Raw genomic sequence first — 18911 nt, forward strand, 5'->3', positions numbered from 1 at the left:
ATCTCCTCTTGGGAGCCTGGGGATTCAAATGTAGATGAAATGTAGATTATTGGGAGAATTGAAGACGGTGATCTGTTGGGCTGTTGAGTAGGAAAAGGGAAGAACGAAAGAACCTCTAATTTAAGATATTAGTCATTGTTCTGCCGGGACGGGGAATGGCTTTGACTCCAGATCTGAAGAGTCTTATCTTGAGCGGTACTGATGGTCGATTACCAATCGTTCGGATAAATGTGGAAAAGGAGTAAACTGGTTTACGTCGGTCTCCACTACGAACTCACATCAGGTAAGAACTGAAGCTTAGAACCAGTAGAGGTGTATTTTAATCACACGTGCACCTCATCTTGCTTCTTGACCATTTCTATAATCTTTAGGACTTGTATGTTTCACTAGTGCACACTGTTGTGCTGCATGTATTTTTGGTACCTTGCAGATATCTTCCTTGATGTGTTTATGGGATGTGACGCACTTTTATTCTCAATTCACCGAGAAAGTACTTTCACAGCACCCACACACGTGGTCATGGTAACTACTGCAAAACTTCACTATTTCATAAAAGGTAGTATAAATTCAAAGCTGTTAAATGATCTCCGACATACCTGCTTCTGTTATGAGTACTGATAAAACGTCTATATTTTTAAAAAGTGCAAGAGGAGAGTAGATTTGCTTAAAAGTAAGACAAATTGACATAATGAGGTGAAATACATCCATAAGCAAAACAGCATTCAGTAAACCAGTGGGTGTTTTAGGTGGAGAGAGGAATGAGAGGAACAAAGTGGACAGCTGACCTCAATTTCTCAGACCCTGGTTGGGTACTTTAGTACCGATCTCCTCTGCCAGGTTCTTAATTAAGATGGAAACTGACCAGTCGTTGGAGGAGAGAGGTACCTGGGGCTGAGCTTAGGAGACTGGCTTACTCTTGTTTAGTTACAGAGGTGCCTTCTAACCCCTGGTTACTGCACGTTGATGACTAATCACAACAGCACAAATAATCCAGGTCACCAGGATTAAAGGTCTGTGTACATCAACTTTTTGGAGTTACCTTTTTTTTTTTTTTAACGCCACAATCCACCCCACCTTTTTCCTCATGAGGGAGGTCTCCTTACGCTAGGATTGTATATATACCATATGTAACTAGCTCAGTATCTGTGTATGGTTGTGGTGGATGTCTTTAGACCCTCCTGTCTTCCTCCCCTGGGTAATAACGGTGGTATGGGGGACTTCAGAGACCACATATTTAATACTTCAGACCATTAAGCATGTGGTGGAACAACTTGTGAATGGGATAGCAAGTTCTGTTCTGGTGGTGGCGATAATTCGGGTGATGGCCATGAGTAAAAGAGGTGTTTACATGTATATCGGTCTATGATTGTACGTAGGTTTCTAGGTGAGGTGTGTCTGTTCAATTTACACAGAGAATCCCTTTTTTGGACAATTCATGTTTTATTGTGCTTGTGTGATTTTGAACCACCTCCTGCAAGTCCGTGAGCACTTGCAGTGCTGAGCAATCATTGCTCAGACTTTGAGGATATGCAGTTTTAGTCCTCGCCTTCAAGGGGCGTACAACTTAGGGCGACGAGTTTGAGTGCCTAGAGAGACCATAAGCAAGTGCGGCAAATACTGTGTTACGTGAGAGGAAAGAGGCGCTAATGTTTGGAGGAGGGAGAGAGAATTGGCTGGGCCGTCTGGGAGAGCGCCTGGACGGGGAGAGGAGGTGAGGACTTTAATTTGTGATTCTGTTGTCAAAGCATTTGGTAGCGGACATTGGGATTCCAATTTGCTGAATTTAAAACCTTATTTTGTACGTAGAGAATGGTGCGAGGGGCTGGAAAGTCAAGTTTGAAGATGAGATCTGGGAGAAGGTCATCGCTACAAACAGGGGGGCGGGGAGAAGGAAGAGTGGGCAGAAGAGAGTACACGGAGGGAGGCGCCGCCATGGAGCACGCTTGAGTGGCTGGGGAGGGAGTGACTCATTTTGCCCTGGAAGTCAGAAGGCTTTGCTTTGGAGGTGACGTCGGAGCAGGAGTTTCAGGTTGAAAGGGGGCATTCCAGGCAGAGGGAATTGCAGGCAGAAGCGTCGGCGTGAAAAGAATGGTGGTTCGACTTGAAGTGACTTAAGGGCAAGCGTTGCGCTTGTTTGTGGGCGTGAGGTCAGGAAACTCAGCGGGGCCAGTGAAAAGCCTTGTGGTTGCTCAGCTGTGTACACGGGGCACAATCGAATTGGGTTTGGGGAAGAAAACTGGTGGGAGGAGCCTGGTCTCTAAGAGGTCGGTTGGGAACTGGAGCTAGATAGAGCACCAGGAACGCGGTGGCAGGAGAGGATGCACTGGAAGAAATGAAAATTTGGTGGTGGCTTCCAGGCGTAGGGGGTGGGGGACAACATGACACAGTGTCTGTGCAGCGCCCCGTGGAGAAGTTCCGCTCCGTTCGCAGGAAGGTTGGGAGTTGCCAGCTATTTGAGGCAGTCGGGCCAAGCAGCCCCTTCCTCTTCCCACACGGATGGGGAAATGTCCAGTGTCCCGGCAGGTGTGCCCTGGGAGCTAGCCATGCGGGCCGGCACCACTTTGCCCCTCTCCCCTGCACAGGGGAGGAAGGGCCAGCCCATCGCTGGGGTCCCGGAGGGCTGGTCGCCTAATTGTCCACGCCGTTGCCCCCAGGAGAACCACCACTGGCAACTTCGTTCGATTGGAACCCAGACCTCCCCGGAGCCCAGATTCCGGCCCCTCCTCCCAGCTCCCCTTCGGAGGAGGCGGACGCTCCAAGAGGAACAGGGAGGCCCGGCGTGGGGGAAGCTGCGGGCCGAGCGGAGGCGGCCGCGCCCTCGCGCCGCCCTCGACTGCGCCGGGCTCCCGCCCCGGCCCCCACCCCGGGCCTGGCGCCCGGCGAGCGTGCCGGGCGCGCCGGGCCCCACGAGGGCGCGCGCTCCGGCTCCGGGTCTTGGAGGCGGCCGCGGGGGAGGCGGGCACGTGTTGGGGCGGGGGCTCCACCTGGCCACGCCGCGGGCCCTCAGTGGGCTGGCCCGGCCCGGATGGGCTACGCGACGGGCGCCCGGGGGCGTGGGCCCCGCGCACGCTCCGGAGGAAGGCGGTGCGTTGCTGCCGTCGGGGCGGCGGGCTCCAGACACGGGCCGGCTTGCCCCCGCGGCTCCCTGCCCAACTTCGGGCCCGCCGGTGCCTGCCCCCGTGCGCGCGACCGCCCTCCGCCCGCCTGCCCCGGGCCCGGCTCCCACGTCGAGGTGGGCGGGCGGAGGGCGGCGCTGCGGCCCGGGCCGACCTCCGCGAGGGCACTTGGGCGAGTCGGGCCCCGCCCCCGCCTCGCCGCGGCCCCGCCCCCCGCCCAGGCTCCTCCCCTTCCTGCCGGCCGGCTCCCCGCGGCCGCCCGCCCGCCCGGCGCGCCCGAAGCGAAGCCCGCTGCTCCCCTTGGCCGCCCCGCCCCGCCGGCCGCCCCGCCCCTCCCGCGCGGGCGGCCCGAAAACCCGGAGCGCGGGAGCGCGGCTCGGCCGGGCCGGGCGGCCGCACTGGGCATGCTCAGTAGCCGGGGCAGGTTTTTTGGTCGCAAGTAGGAAGCTTTTTGCACTACACCGGAGAGGGGGAGCCGCGGAGCAGCGCGCCGCCGTGCACCGCCGCCGCGCCCGCCCCAGCCCGGCCCGGCCCCGCGGCGGCGCGATGAGCCCGACCCCGAGCCGGCCCGCCGGGGAGTGAGCGCGGCGCGGAGGGCGCGTTGCGCAGCTGCTCCTGCGCACAACCCGGCCGGCGGCCCGCACCGGCAGGAGTGAGCGGCCGGTCCGCGCTGCGCCCGGCGCCGGAGCCGAGCGGGAGCAGGAAGCGCAGGCCACGCAGGGACCCAACTGAAACAAAGTGTCGGCCGCCGGCGGCGCGGCGCCTCGCCCGGCCCGGCCCCGCGCCCCCCGCCCCGCCGCCCACCATGGCCTCCGAGGAGCTGTACGAGGTACCTCCCCTCCCCCCGGCCCGCGCCCCGCGCGGCCCCCGCCCGACGGCCGGCCCGCCGCCCCCTCCCCCGCGGGCCGCAGTTTGCTGGACGGAAGCGCGTGCGCCCGGGCCCGGCGGCGGGCGCCCGAGTTGTGGGGCCGGGGGTCCCGGCCGCGGGGAAGGAGCGCGGGCGCCGGCGACTTGCTCGGACGGCGCCCGAAGTGCCCGCGGCGAGGCGGTGGGTGCGGAGCCCCCGGCACCGCCCGGCGGGGGCTGTGGGCGGCGCGGGGGTGCTGCCCTGGCCGTTCGGCGGAGCGCTCTGGGCAGGGTTTGCCTCCGGTTCTGGGGGGCCGAGAGGAAGAGTGCAACTGTCTCCCGACTCCGCTGCGGGCCGAAGCGAGGCAGGATATCGCCCCGAAAAGGCTGCGCGCTGACCACATGCTTTAATTAGGTTAGCCTTGTGGCCAGAGCCAGGAAATTTAAATTGAACGCTGATACACCGTCATTCATTTGCGCCGCGGCCGTGCGAGTGAGAAAGGGCACGATCAGGACTATAAGTTGTGGGCGATGGGCTTGCCAGCTTCGGCTTCAAGTTGTGCACTTACCAGTTTGGATCTTGAGACATATTTCGTACGCCTCGATGTAACTTCTTGACGTATTGCAAAGTAGACTTCCTGGGAGTACGGAAGCGTGGAAGGCTTTCTGTTCTCTTGGATAAGTGAGTCTTCGGTTGCACGTGCATACTGACACATCCATCTTCTTAGGAGACTGAAAACTTCTGGATACTCTCCGGATCCACCTCTTTGACGCGTTTAGGAACCTGGGCCTTTAGGGACTTAAGGAAGCCTCTGTAGCAAGTAGAGCCCCTTGGCCCTCGTGAACCCTTCGTAGGTTCCCAGTGAGCCTTCCTGAGGCGTCTTCTCTTGTGGGCGTGTTATGCCGCTGGCACAGAATGGAGCTCTGCTGCCAACAACGATAGCCTTCTAGCAACTTTCTGTTGCTTTTTGAAAGCAAGTGTTTGCAGAAGTTCAGAAGGAGGCTGCCTTCTGTAGATTTAATGGCGAGGTGGTGGCCTCCCCGTACGTTGTACGTGATCAGTGTGCCTTAGCTGGCACTGAAAATGTTCCGTTCTGTCCATTTCACACATTAGCTGTGCCCTACTGTAGTCAAGGTACGATCTTGGGTCCTCTGGGGATGTAAAGAGAAAAAAAATCTCCCTGTTCTCAAGAAGCTTCCCTTCTAGGAAGGCCAGTTTTGTTTGGGGAAGGCCCAGACATGGGGGTTAAGAACTGCAGTTGGGAAAGTACATTGCATGAGGGTGTGAGGAATTTTGGTTTCTACACTTTTTTTTTTTTTTTGATAGTTCAAGCTTGAGTATTCACTCTTCACTCATTTTTGTGATTATAAATACACAGTCAGTTAACCCATTCCATTAGTGTTTCGGTGAGGGTAGCACCTTATACATAAGTTGTACCTTACGTGTATAGGTATTTTTTGAAGCAGCACATTTACCGCTAGTGCGTTATGAACTAAATTTAGTTTTTTCTTTGCTTATTAGCTTCAGGTTTCCTTCGCACTGCTTTCCTGGCAGAATTCATTTAGAAGTTCCATTTTGTACAGAGGTTGCGTTCATTCAGCACGTTTGTTGAATGCTTGCCCTGCAGAGGGTCAGGAACGGGTGAAGGATGAAAACGGGTCCTTCCCTCAAAGGGCATCTGTTGGGGAAGAAATTAGTACGTTGCAAAGAAGTGACCCAGCTATGCAGCTGAACTTTTGACTCTGAGTTTTAGTTTTGGAAAAAAGTGTTACAGGTGTGTAGTTAGTTGAGGTGATAGTAAAGAAGGTAGTGGGTATCTTTGATGGTAAATTTCCTAAGCTCTCCTTCCAGAAGTTCAGAAGGAGGCTGCCTTCTGTAGATTTAATGGTGAGGTGGTTGACTATGTTATGATTGGAAGTTGATCTTTGAAAGTTCTGCTGAGTGGTTGGGAGCCTGGACCTGGAGTCAGAAATCCTGGTTGTTGAAATCCAGCCCTGTCACCTTGAGTAAATTAACCTTGAAAGCTCAGTGTCCTCATCTGTAAAATTGGGATCAAAGCTTACCTCAGAGCTGTGAGGTTTAAGTGAAAAAATATGTAAGCATACCCGCATTCCCAGGGAGAGCGCTCGGTAAGTGATGGTTATTGTTGTGTTTTAACTGATCTGACGTGCCTCCCCGAGGCCTGGTTTTGTTTCTAAAGCTGTAGCATTGGACTGTTTTAATCAAGGCAGTATTACTTGTGAGGCAGAAATGGTAGCAGTTGTCAGGAAGCAACTGACTGGCTGTTGGACGGGCTGGGGAGAGCGCCAAGATGTCTTAGTGGCCAGGTCCTGGGGCATCGCCTGCCGCGTTTTCTCCAGTTCTGCTGCCCAAATCGAAGTACAAGTTTCATGTTTGGCCTCCAGCTCCACAATTCTACAGGGATATAGTCACCGAGGAGGAAGTTCAGAGTCTTGCTTTTTGCGGTAAATTCGTGTGGTGAGAGCAGGGATCTTCACCCCCAATCCCTGAATGTGGAGGGTGGTACCTGATTGCCCAGCCTTGGTTTTATCACCGACCCTGAGCATGGTTCCCGGGAGGTGGTGGTAGGTCCTTGGTGAATATTTAAGTGGTTACTATAACTATGCCTTGTGAATAAAAAATAAGGAAACAGAACCGAGACAAGATGGGATGGAAGGGTCAGCCTTCCTGAGCTGGAGGAGCTACTGTTAGTTGAAGGACAGAGTTCATTTACCCTCTGCATCTCCAGCAGCTCCAATCGGGGAAGAGCCTAGAGGTTTTTTATTTACTCATGCTACGAACTTTATAGTTTTCAGAAAAAAGGCAAGCGTTCTTTAGACCAGGGTCCGTGAAGTTCATGTAAAGGACCAGAGGGCTGTTAAAACTTTAGCCCCCGCAGGCTGCGCGGTCTGATGCAACAGCCACGGACCAGGCCTGCAGGAGTGAGCGCTGAGCGCCAAGAAAACTGTCCATGGACAGCAAAATTCACATTTCATAGAGTTTTTACATGTCGTGCAGTGTTCTTTCTTTTGTTGTTGTTGTTGTTGTTTTTAATCACTTAAAAATGTACAAAGCAGTCAGCCCGTGGGTTCTACAGAAACTGGCCGTAGGCGGGACTTGTCCTGCAGGTCTCAGTTTGCTCACCTCTGCTTTAGGTGAGGAGCTGTTCTGGAGCCGAGGTCTAGCCTGGGGTTGGGGTGGATGGAGGGTGGGATGCCCAGTGATGAAGGGCTTTCGAGCTCCAATCCCAGCTCTAGACTTGGAGCCAGCAGCTCTGGGCTCCACTCCTCCCTTCTCTGTAGGAAAGGGAACGGCTGAGTTCCTCCCTCTCCTGAACGTCCACATCTGTGAAATGGAAGTGATGATAACTGCTCCAAAGAATTACGAACACTAAATAACGTTAGCACCTAAAAGCAATTCCGACTTGATAAAATGCTGTACCCCAGGGGCCAGTGGTTCCAGTGTCTTACGAAACATCTTTATCTTCTTCCATTCTTAAACAGAAACAAAACCTCCCAACACTCAAACCCTGAAACCAAGCCTTTTTTTCCTTGGAGCTTTCAGAGTGTCAGGTAAATTGATTATATCACCAAAGAAAACTGTGAGATCCAGAGGGTCTTAATTTATCTAGTGGTCAAATAATCACCATAAGATTTGGTTCACATGGGACTGAGTAAGGAATCCAGTCTAATATAATGGAAGCAGCTGTTTTGTTTGTGTGTCTTAGTCATTCCTTTTTCTCAGTGGATGTGGGGTTTTTTTCCCTGAGAACTACTGTAATAGCGAATTTAAATTTCAGTATGATCTTAGCGATCTAGTCTCGGCCTTCTGAGAAAAATATTTATCCAACACGTGCATGTTTCAAGTGTGGAAGTAAGCTTTTAAGAATGAAATTATACTTGGCTTATAAAACATGTCTTAAAGTTGATTAGTTTCGAAGAATACTCAGGATTTGGGGGAAAGTCGGGTCTTTTGAGTCTCTCCTTACTTTGGGATAAGATTGCTCCTTTCTCCTGTGCACCACAAGAATTTTGTGTGCACTGACCAAAAGCACAGTTATAAATAAAATCTGCAGGTGTGGTTCAAATGGAGGTCACAGAGGTCAAGAGATCTTCCATGGATTTTGGTCAAGACAAACCAGCATCTGTTGTGTGCAGTTAGCTGGCTCTTAAGATCGAGATCCCCAAAATAGGAAAAGAGAAAGTGACTTGACTGCTGGACTTGATCGTGGGGTAGCGGGGGCGAACGTGTGTGTGTTTTGAAAATTAACACACTCTCTTAAGTGAATTGCTGCGGATATTTATGTGTTTGTCTCAACAGGAGTGTGGAGGCATCTCAGGTGCTTTTCCTTTGAATTTTCTTCCAGTTCCCGTGTACTCGAATAAGTTTTCCTGTGACCCTTAAGAATCGTTGATTTTTTTCCCCCTTACGCTCTATAATGATTTTAACCATCGAACATATTTCCACGGTTTATAGGAACTACTTTATTTTCAGTGTTCTGATTCCCAGCTTTGAGTATCTTGAACTGCACAAAGCCAGTCTGAGTCAAGTTTTTGTGAACAAGGAGTCAGCATTTTTATATTGTGTGTGTCTGTAGGTGCAACAGCCTCATCGAGGGTCCTGTTAAGATACAGATTCTTGGGCCCTAACTATGAGATTATAGTTTTCAGTGTTTGGATGGAGACAGGAATCTGTTTCCAAAAGCTTCCTTCTGGGAGGCAGGTGGAGTTAGAGCCTGTGGCTTGCACTGGCCTGTTTCCGACTCAGGCTACAAGCTGAGGTTAGGGAAGTGGGGCTGGGGTCTGCCTTTGTGGAAGTCTGGCTCCAGATGGACCAGATGAGTCCTTTTTGCAGGGTCTTTAACCATTACGGGTGGTTAACTGAGTCATTCCAGGAAGGGAGCATTAAAAACACTCGGTAGGTAGGTAGGGGCGGATTCTGGAATGTCTGTTTTTTGTCCTCCTTGTGCAGCATGCTTGTCCACCAGATTGTCAGGTTGGTGTGCACAGTCTTTAAAACTAGGAATTTCTTTCTGGTCGTTATTTCCCACGGTTCAGATTCTGCAGTGGTTGCATACTTGCTGAATTACACTTCAGCGAGAAGGGGTGAGTTACAGGAACGACCCTATCTCCGGATTCCCTCTCCCCAAAACGGTATGCCCCCTTCTGTTCCTTTCACCCTTAGTTCCTCATCTGAATCTGCTTTTAACTCTAGAATGGGGAGAACTTCTGACTTTGCTGTTTCCCACACAGACTTCATTCTCTCCAGCTTAAGCTGGGGAAGGTCTTCTGCACTGGTCTGAAAATCCATTCAAGTACATGAGAGTGTTTTTCTGGGGGAGAGGATTGACAGTTTTCATCTGTTTCTATGCCCTCCCGGAAGTATTGAAATTGTTCTTGAGACCTTTGAGTTCAGACCTTTGAGTTTCACTGCCCTTCATCGACTGTTTTGACATTATTTTCGCCAGACCCAGCTCTGCCGCAGCCGTGTCCATATTCAGCTTCATGTGGAGCCACAGAGCTGATGTGAAACCCTGTTAAAACCTCACTGACTGGGTTTGGAAGTTGTATGCTATTTCCAGGCTTGAAGTGGCTGTTCTTAAAACTATACCTACATAAAACCTAAAGTTAACCACAGTTTTAGTTCCACTTCTGACAGCAGGGACTTTAGAATCCTTTACCTCTGATCCACCCCCGAACTTACATGCTGTTATTTTCCAGTGTTAATTACTGTCCATGAAAAAAAAAAAAAAAAAAAAAGCCCAGGAAGTAGAGCATGATGACTGCGCACGGACGGTCCTGGCATAGCTTTACTGGTGCCTTTACCAGATCCTTTGACCATCAGTCTTCTATCTCAGAACTGTCTTCTGGGATTTTTTCCCCCCTTGTCTCAAATACATCCTTTAGAGATTTCTTTAGTGAAGGGTTATTGGTGTAAAGTCTTAAGTCTTTTGATCACCTGGAAATGTCTTTATTTTCCCTTCATTTTTGAAAGATAGAATTGATTCTGGATAAGCCGGTTAATGGGTTCTTTTCTCTCCGCGTTTTGAAGCTCTTCTCCCATCGTCCTCTGGCCGCTGTTGTCCTTGAGGTGGTGGGTCTGGACGGTTCCCTCGCAGGATGTCTGTCTGCTGCCTCTGGCTGCTCTGGGATCCTCTCTTTGACTTTGGTGTCCTTACTCTTGACAGTGTAGCCCCCTGTGACTTTCCTTTTGTTAATCTCAGTAGATGTGCTTCTTCGTGGACTTGCCGCTCGCTCACTCTGGAAGGTTGCTGGCCGTCTTACCAGGTGCTGCTGCCTTAGGTGCCCTTCTCTGGAGTCCAGGGAGGCACTTGTTACATCTTCTGTCTCCTCCCTCTCCCTTCCAGCTCCTTGTTTTTGTGTCATTTGCATTCTGGGTACATTTCCTTGAGTCTGACTTTCCTTGAGTCTAAACAGGAGCTGAGTCTAATCTGCTATTTAACTCATCTATTGAGTTTTAATCTTCAACAATTACATTTTTCACTTCTAAATACTCTGGGCACCCCCCAGTCTGTCGGTGTGTGGCTGGCTGGCTTCATCTTTGGTGGGTCTCTTCTTGCCTGATTGACTCGTTCTTTGTGGTTGGGTTGGAGGGTGTTACCAGGCACGTGCATGTTTCCCTTGTGTCCTGCAGGGTCAGTGAAGTAGTAAGAGTTACATTTTCTGAAGATCTAGCTGTTTGTAGTGAGAGTGCCCTTTGGAACCTTGTTCGCTTTTTTTTGCCAGAAACCATATCGATTTGGAATTTGTGGGATCGTGAATAGGGAGGGAGGGTTTAAGCCAACACTTGAGATCTTCCTAAAGATACTGAGCATGCAAATAAAGTATCAGCTAGATTTCAAGGGCACGGTTCCTGAAAATGGAGATCACAGTTACAGCAAATGCTTCTGAAGCAAAATGTTCAGCATCTTTGTTCTGCCTGCTTTGGTTTGTAAGCATATCTTGTCTAACTTTCCTTTACCTGAGGTTGGCTGTTGAGCTGGTCTGAGCCCAAGAAGCCATGGTTGCTGGCTCCCTGGGTCCACACCTGCACACCCCAGCCCTTCCCCGTACCTCTGTGTTGCCATGTCTTCAGTAAGTGGTGGGTCCCCCGCTCGCCAGCCCCCGTGGAAGTCCTCACGCAGGAGCAGGAAGCCTCCCTTTCGAATTCCGTGTGACTAATTCACCTTTTGTTTTGCTCTGTTAATAATTTGTACTTGCTTATGCGTTACTTCCTCTGGGTATTAAGCTCTGTTTTCTCCCGGAGAGGCCAGCTACCTGTCTCTCTTTTGGTTTCTTGCTACTCCTGATCTGAGGATGTGAGTGTGAGTCAGTCATTGCTGACTTTTAGCTAAAATACAAATATTACAGTGACTGGAATTGCATTATTTGAAATTATACCATATATGTGAGAGTTGTGCATTTAGGTACCTTGTTTGAAAAGCCATATGGTGTTTTGGAGGAAAGTTATTTCTAAACTTGATACAAATAATTTAGAGGAAAATTATGTTCCTGGAAAGTCTGTTTGAAATGTTGGCCACAGCATTTATATTTACCCCCCCCCCCACTGAAAATGGGGGGGCTGTCTAACAATAGTGCTCCCTAGTTGGAGAAGTTAGCTGCAGTGTATTTAGGAAATGTCCTTGCTCTTTGTCTCCTTCCATTTGTAATGGTCTCTGTCTTATGTTTTCAAGATGTTGGTAGTTGCCAGTGTTTGCTGATGCAACCCCACAGTGTTGATTGCAGGTCATGAGTATCTTTGGTTAAAATGTTAAAATTTTTCATCAGTAGTTGACTGTTTAGGGTTGCAGAGCATCACAGAGCTGCGTGCAGAAGCATTTCTTATCTTAGCCTGTAACTGATCTGGAAGCCTCAGCTGTTCAGAATATGTGAGAACCAAGACAGAAAAAGGCCTCTTGGCTGTAAAAAGTTGTCGCACCCCGTACACATTGAACACTCTGGGTCTCTCCTTTATTTTCAGCATGGCATGCTTGGACTTAGCTGGCTTCCTTAGCACGTTAGAACCAGATCATTGGTAAGGGAAGGGAGCCGCCAGAGGCAGGTGCGTTGACATGAGTAAGTTTACTCGTGAGGTGCTTGAGGTGGGTCGGGCGCCTCCAGGTCATGGATCACAGGACTCCTGAACCCCATGGAGCAGGTGGGGAGCACATCACAGAGTGAAAAGCCATGTGTTGGAAAGAGCTATCAAAGGTGATTTTTAGAAAGTTTGGGGATATAAGTGACAAAGCAAAGTTTAACTTCATGGTATGTTTTCCAGAGTTTGCACCCAAGTAGTCCTAATGGTGGGAGATAGAGAGCAGGTGTCCTCGTAGGGGTGGAGTGGGGGTGGAGGAGTGCCGGCTGGCCTGTTGTTGAATTCTCATTCTCCTGTTGTCCTGAACCTGACAGTGTGTGCTGCACGGAGTGGCTGGGGCTTGACATCATGCGCTTTAAGGGTAACTGCCATTAGCTCTTCTCCGTAAATCTTTGGGTCGGGTTGATGCTTCAGGAAGATGAGCTGTGAGTTGGTGACTTTGACTCTGTATCCCCTGCTGTGTACACGTGTGTCCCTCCGCCCCCCGGGGTGTGAGCAGGGAACTGCCGGGCCGTCCTCCATGATGACACTTGGTAAAGGAAGGATCAGCTGATGTGGTGAGGTGTAGACGAGAGCACGTGATTGAGTTATCGGTAAAAGGTTAAAAAAAAATCTTGTTTCTGAATGGTTTTTACCGTTGAAGTTTAAAGAGATTTGTCCTTTATCTGAAGTCGTGTTACTGCCGGGCGCTCAGGTCTGCCTGCTGATTCTCCGCTTGGAGGAGCAATGGTGCCGTTCCTTGGAGTGTCCTGGGAGCGTCTGTGGGGTCCCCGCCCGCTTTGTGATTCCTCCCCACCCCCGGGCTGGGCCGGAGCCCCCTTAGAAAACTGTCTTCTCAGGCGTCTCTGTCCGTCATCCCTCTCTCCCTCCTGGATTTTCTTGCCCCGTGTCCAGCTCTGGAACCTGCAACCTGATTTCCATCCCCCAGCCAGGTCCCCTTTGACTCGAGGCTTCATTCATCCTGTGTGGACCATGGACATGGCTTCTGCACTTGCTTGTTGCCCGGGGAAGTACCTTGCTTTCTATCCGTGCAGTTCAGGGAGCAGCCCCCACCAGCCTTACGCCTCAGGCCCCTCCTAGATGCAGATGCGCTTTTGAGCTTAAAGCAACAGGTAGATGATTACTTCAGTATCCTTTTCAGGGACGGAGAGGGGTGTGTGTGTAGTGGTGGGGGTGCTCCCGGGAAAAGGATCTGTAGGGCTCCTTCCTTGGCACATACGGGTGAGAGGAATTTCCCCCGGAATCATTTTACATGCCATTATTCGACACCACTAGCTTCAGCTCATACACGAGCTTTTTGAAACTGTGTTGATTAAATTGACAGGTACAGAGCTAAAAGGGTTCTCCCAGGGGAAGCAGTCTGTCCTGACTAGGTCCAGGCCGGAACTGATAAAAGTGATGGAATTGCAGTGATGACGTAGAAAGAGTGCAGAGGATTGCAGGCATGCGATCCTGCTGAAGCGCGTGTGCCCCTGGGCGGGAGAAGCGTGGAGGCCAGGCGCGCCCTGCTGACCCAGGAACCTGGTTCAGGTCCACAGATGAGAGACTGTGGTCCTGAGTGGGCAGTGCCACCCGGCGCCACACCGCAGCTCTGCCAAGAAGGTGGTCTCGGAGAGGAAAAGGCCAAAACCACCTAGTGAAGGGGGGCAGGGTTGCTCTGAATCCCAGGTTCTTGCTGGCATCATCCCACCAAAAGGAGAACTGACCCCTCGGGCCTTTCTCTTGCCTGGTTTCTGCTGCAGTCGAGGGGCCTGCCCCAGAGTCTGGTGAATGACTTAAGAAGCTTTTTCTTAAGTGGAGCTCCCTTTGGGGAAGAGGGCTCCCTTGAGCGTTTGAGGAGGAAGCCCTGGTGGAGAGAGCTAGGAAGTCCGAGGGGCCCTGAGAACTGCCGCCCGGCTCAGGCCAAAGACCAAACATCCTTGAACCCCTTGCCCTCCTGGGTGGTGCTGGGGAACCAGGCCTGAGATGGAAGTTCCCGTCCCTCCCATGTTTCCACCCCCTCCTGCCTCTCTGGGATTTGGAACCGTCCCACGCCCGCCTCAGGGGACCACAGCCCAGGGCCACGCTCCACTGAGTCTGGAGAACCTGCCCCCCGCCGGGCACCATGCCCCCCTCCCCGGGGACCGGAGGCCAGCTCCAGCCCTGGGTGCTCTCTGAAGCTGGCAGGGGGCCCAGCAGAGGTGAGGGCTGCCTTCTCTCCTGTTCCTGATGCAGCGGGCATCACTGCTTGTCAGAAGCTCTTGGTTTTCAGTGAGGCTTCTGTGCTTCGTAGCATCACCCATCGGGGCGGATGCAGGAGTCAGACCTGGCCAGGCCCGTGGTCGGCCCTCCCTGCAGCCTGTGCGTGCTTCCCGGACCTGGCAAGCCCCCGGCCCCCCTGCACCTCTCAATTCCTGTGGGCAGGGTCCCCAGAGACTCCCACTAACACACCTGCTGCCAGGGAGGAGGGACTGGAAAGCCACACGAGGGCTGCTCGGGGGACCTGTGTAGCCCGGGCCCCTGGGCCTGCAGATTGCTGCGGGGTCTGTTACTGGACTAAGACTCTGGGGGGGGGGGGGGTTTCCTCAGCTCTCTTGCATTTTTGGTGGTTTCTCACTCTGGGTGGAGGGCAATGAGGTAAGGTGTTGCTGGCCTGTCCGCCCGCGTGCTGGCCTCCCCGCCTCTCCTCCCAGCCAGTGGGCGAGCCCGACCCCCTCCCCCATCACATAACATGGACTTGAACTGTTTACAGAAGTTTAATGAAAAAACCCAGCGAACAATAGTACCCTTCCATCTTCCCCAAACAAATCAACCTTCAGACTAAACGAAGCTACCCTTGTATTTGTGCTCCGTCTCGTTTTCCCTGTAGCTGGTTTGTCCTTAGTAGAAAACGGGTTTCTCACTCCTGCTGGACGTCATTATCCATTCAGGACCCGTCATCCGGGCAGGTTTTTGCTGGTCTGTTACGTGTGAGACGTTAGAATGATGCAAAGAGCAGCAGATGTGGAGGGGACTGACCGCTCCCTCCGTCTCTTTGGGACACATGTGAGCAGCAGTTAGCAGGAGCTGTTTAGTAAACATCCTTAAATGATTTGTGTGTTTTTTAAAAATGGCGTTTGAAAATGTTCTTGAAGAGACTTTATGACGATACCCTTTAAATGTGAAGATTGCTTAAATCTTAAAGTTTTGATGTGCAGTTAACACTGACTTGACGATGCTGTGTTTACGCGTACGCGGGCGATCTTCCGCGTGCTTTATGAAAGTTTCTCAGAGTTTGAGAGGTAGTGCCTTGGTGGTTTAGGGTTTACGTTGAGGTATTTGGAGATACTGTTGTTCTGGCACATAGTAACATCTTAACCAAAAAAAGAAAAGGAAAGAAAAAAAACAACCCACTCATTGTTCTTGCTATGAGGACTGGAGTTATAAGGGTTTCTTAAACTCTTTGTAGTACCAGAGTTAACAGAGGATGGTACTTCAGTCACAAAAAACAAACAGGATCTTAACGTCCTAATCTGCCTTTTCTTCCGTGTTCACCACACGGGGATCACTCAGCAGATGTAGAGAAGAGGTGACTAAAACAATGACATTTGCTAGTGTAGCTTGTGGAAGCTCACAATAATTACCTGTAATTTTAAGGTAGCCAGTAGGTTTCCTGTGCACAGCAGCATGGAAAGCTTTTGTATGGACCTAAAAAGGAGTGACTAATTATAGGGTAGAAAATGAATAAGCTTTGTACAAGATGAAGCAGATTTGCAAGGAGCATGAACTTAACACACCAACGTGGGTGACAGCCTTTGACTGTCACCCAAGAGTTTGAGTTCAGCAGGTGTCTATAACGAAGCACAGAACATCAGTGGAAACGGAGGCAAGGCCAGAGATTCCACTTCTCCAGAAATTGGTCCGAAAGATCATTTGAAAGTTTCTACAAAGATGATGAATGAACATGATGATTTGACGTTTACTATCACTTTTAGTTTGTTCTCTTTCTTTAAAAGAAAAAAAAGACGTGTTTGGAGACCACATGAAAGGAGAAGACAGGCCAGTAGAGACCTTAAAGGGCTCCTGCGCAGCCACAGGCAGTCACACCCTCAAGAACCAGGAAGCTCCAATGTCCGAGAAACCAGCATGTGATTTTTGTCACCAGTAGCGTCATTCCTGGTACAGCCGAGTCCTCGGAGTCAAGTAGATTTAGCAAGTGGGAAATCAGACGTCTGAGACCCGGTGGGACGCAGCGGGGGCAGGCCTGAGGCCGTGGGGGCCCTTTACCGGGACACTTCGCTGTGTCTGTGGGAAGCCGCGTCACATTTACAGCGCGTCGTCACCTCAGCTCACCAGCCTTCCTGGTTTTGAGTTACTCTGGTTCATTCCCAGATTCATTTCTGTGGATTTTGGGCACCACGGGGGACATTCCAGAGACGGCGTCCGAGGGCAGCCCTGGACGGGGAGACAGCTCTGAGACTTCTGTGTCACCAGCAGCCTCTTTGAAATAAGAGTTCGCCCCGTTAAGGTCGCTCCTTGAACCGGCTGACACGCACTTGGCAGGCAGGTGCTTTGCATTTCGTAGTCACGCCACCTTGCTCGCGGTTTGTACGTAGAGGCCCCGTGCGTGTTTATTGAGAAAAGAAAGTGGAAATGAAAAAAGAAAAAAGTCGCCCCCGGCTCCGGCACCCAGACTGAGCACCGCAGCCGGTAGAGGACCTCGTTCAGGACGGCTCCGTGCGGGCGGCGACGGAGAGGGGGCGGAAGGTCACCGTGAGCGCGAGAACGGAGCTGTATCCGTGCTGTCTCACAGACGCGCCACTAGGCGCTACTGCTGCAGGAATTGTGGGACGTCCTGTGGAAACCTTTCAGTGTTACCGGTCCGTTCTTCTTTTGCGTTTTTCTTGATTTCCTGGAGTTCTTTGTAATCGATGCTCATCTTTGTTATTTATGGTGCAAGTATCTTCTCATCTGTGCTGTGTCTTCCCTCTTCGTTAAAGGCTTTTAAACCTGAAACATAATTAACATATTTCACCCACCAAATTGATGCGATTCTATATTTCGGTGCAGTCAGATCTGTGTTTCTCATGTTGTTTCTTGTTTAGGGAGTCCTTCCTCCCCCAGGATCATTGTGTTCTATCTTTCTGTCCAAAAGTTTTGCTTCTCACAGTAGCAAACGCCCGCAGTTTTATGTTTTATGGAAGTACAGTTGGTTTGCTTGCAGGTTGTTTTCTGGACGGTATGAAGTTGGGATCTGATTTGGTTTTAACTGTGGGTAATCCGTTGTCCCTGTTTATTGAATGAGTCCATCTCTCCCCCACTGACTTGCCCCCTCCACCGTATATGAGGTCTCGTTTATGTGTGGGTCCCTTCCTCCTGTTCACCTGGCGATTTTTCTTGGTGACACCAGACCATTGTAATTAATGTGGATTTGTAGTGAGTCTTGGAAACTTGCCCTCCTGGATATCTTCATCTTGTTCTCTTTCTGAAAAGCATCTCAGGCGCTTCTTGGATGCGTTTGTCCGCTTCCATGGTGGGATCGTCTTGGTGACACAGGAAACCACGCGGGGCTGGGGTGGGCTTGATGCTGCGTTGTGCCTTCGGGTCCCTGCAGCACTGGAGAGACAGCAGTGGACCCGACAGATCAGTCCCGTCAAGGAGCTGACATGCTAGTGGTGGCCGCAGGTTCAGTGGGATGCGGCTGGTGGCTTGGGGTGTGGGTTAGTTTTATGCAGATTGTCAGAGAAAGCCTCATTGATAAGGTGACTTCGGGGACTTGAAAGCCAAGGAATGCCCCCTGAGGCTAGCGTGTTCTTGGCCAGTTTAAGTAGCAGCAAGGAGGCCTTTGTGTCTGGAGGCTGAGAGGGATGGTATGTGAGGTCAGGGGGCTGGTGGGATCCAGGTGGGCCCTTGGTAGATGCGCTGAATACTTTGTTTTATTTTTACTGAGAAGGAAAGCCCCTGGAGGAGTGAGGTAATCAAATTAGAAATAGTAAATGGTCATGTTGGATGCCAGACAGAGACCAAACCGTAGTAGGACTAGGAGGGACTCAGGGAGGCTGATCAGGAGGCTGGCAGAGAATTCAGGCAGAAGATGACGGTGTGTGGAAGCCGAGTGGCAGGCTGAAAGTGATGAAATGGGAAGAGTGGGAAGAACTCAGGCTTCTCAGGCTTGAGCAGCTGGAAGCGTGGGCTCGGCCAGTTCCTCAGGCAAGTGTCCCTGCCTAGGGCTTGGCTGGGGTGTTGCCGCGCGAGGGCTGATAGGTGATAAGCAGGAGGTGGGTTTTAGGCTGTTGAGCTCAGGATGGCCTTTGTACATCCGGGCGTAGGTGTGGGCAGCAACAGGCTCTGCAAGTTGAGAGCTCAGGGCATGTGCTCAGGCAGGGGATCATTTGGAAGATGTCAGTGTATGCGTGTGGGTTTTTAAACCATAGAGGGACCGAATCATCCAGGGAGTAAATGTTGGGAGAGAAGAGATGTGAAGGTTGGGTCTTGGAGACTTTGTTATCTAGAGTTTGGGGGCAGCTAGAGATGCAGTGAAGGATGGAGAAGAAAGTGGCCAGGAAAGCAGGAGAAAAGAGCAGAGCCCCGGAAGCCAGGTGGAGACAGCTCCCAGAAGGAGGGGACGGCCCACTGTGTTTTGCGCTGCTGAGGAGCTAGACGGGACCGTTAGATTGGGCACCGGCTGTTCTAGGGAGCCCAGGGACATAGACCTGGCATGGGCTCATGAGAAAACTGGAAAAGAGGAATTGGAGGTGATGATTATAGGCAGTTCTCAGGACCAGTTTTTCAAAAAGGGAACTGGGCGGCAAGGTAGGCTCCAGAGTTTGTTTGCTTTGAGATAGAGAAGTGATCGGATGTTGTGTGATGCTGGGAAAGAGCTAATAGAGGGGACA

The 18911-nt window shown here is 51.4% G+C and overlaps 1 protein-coding gene across 1 annotated transcript in view; it reads left to right on the forward strand.

The window, feature by feature from the left end:
* The first annotated feature begins 3658 nt into the window (after positions 1 to 3658).
* CDYL (chromodomain Y like) overlaps positions 3659 to 18911 on the forward strand; it is a 100951-nt gene continuing 85698 nt past the window's right edge. Inside the window, exon 1 of the mRNA XM_064476156.1 lies at positions 3659 to 3945. Within this exon, the coding sequence (XP_064332226.1) occupies positions 3922 to 3945 (24 nt within the window). The 5' untranslated portion in view covers positions 3659 to 3921. The remainder of the gene's footprint in view (positions 3946 to 18911) is intronic.

The sequence above is a fragment of the Camelus dromedarius genome, chromosome 19, assembly GCF_036321535.1.
Source record: "Camelus dromedarius isolate mCamDro1 chromosome 19, mCamDro1.pat, whole genome shotgun sequence".
NCBI lineage: Eukaryota > Metazoa > Chordata > Mammalia > Artiodactyla > Camelidae > Camelus > Camelus dromedarius.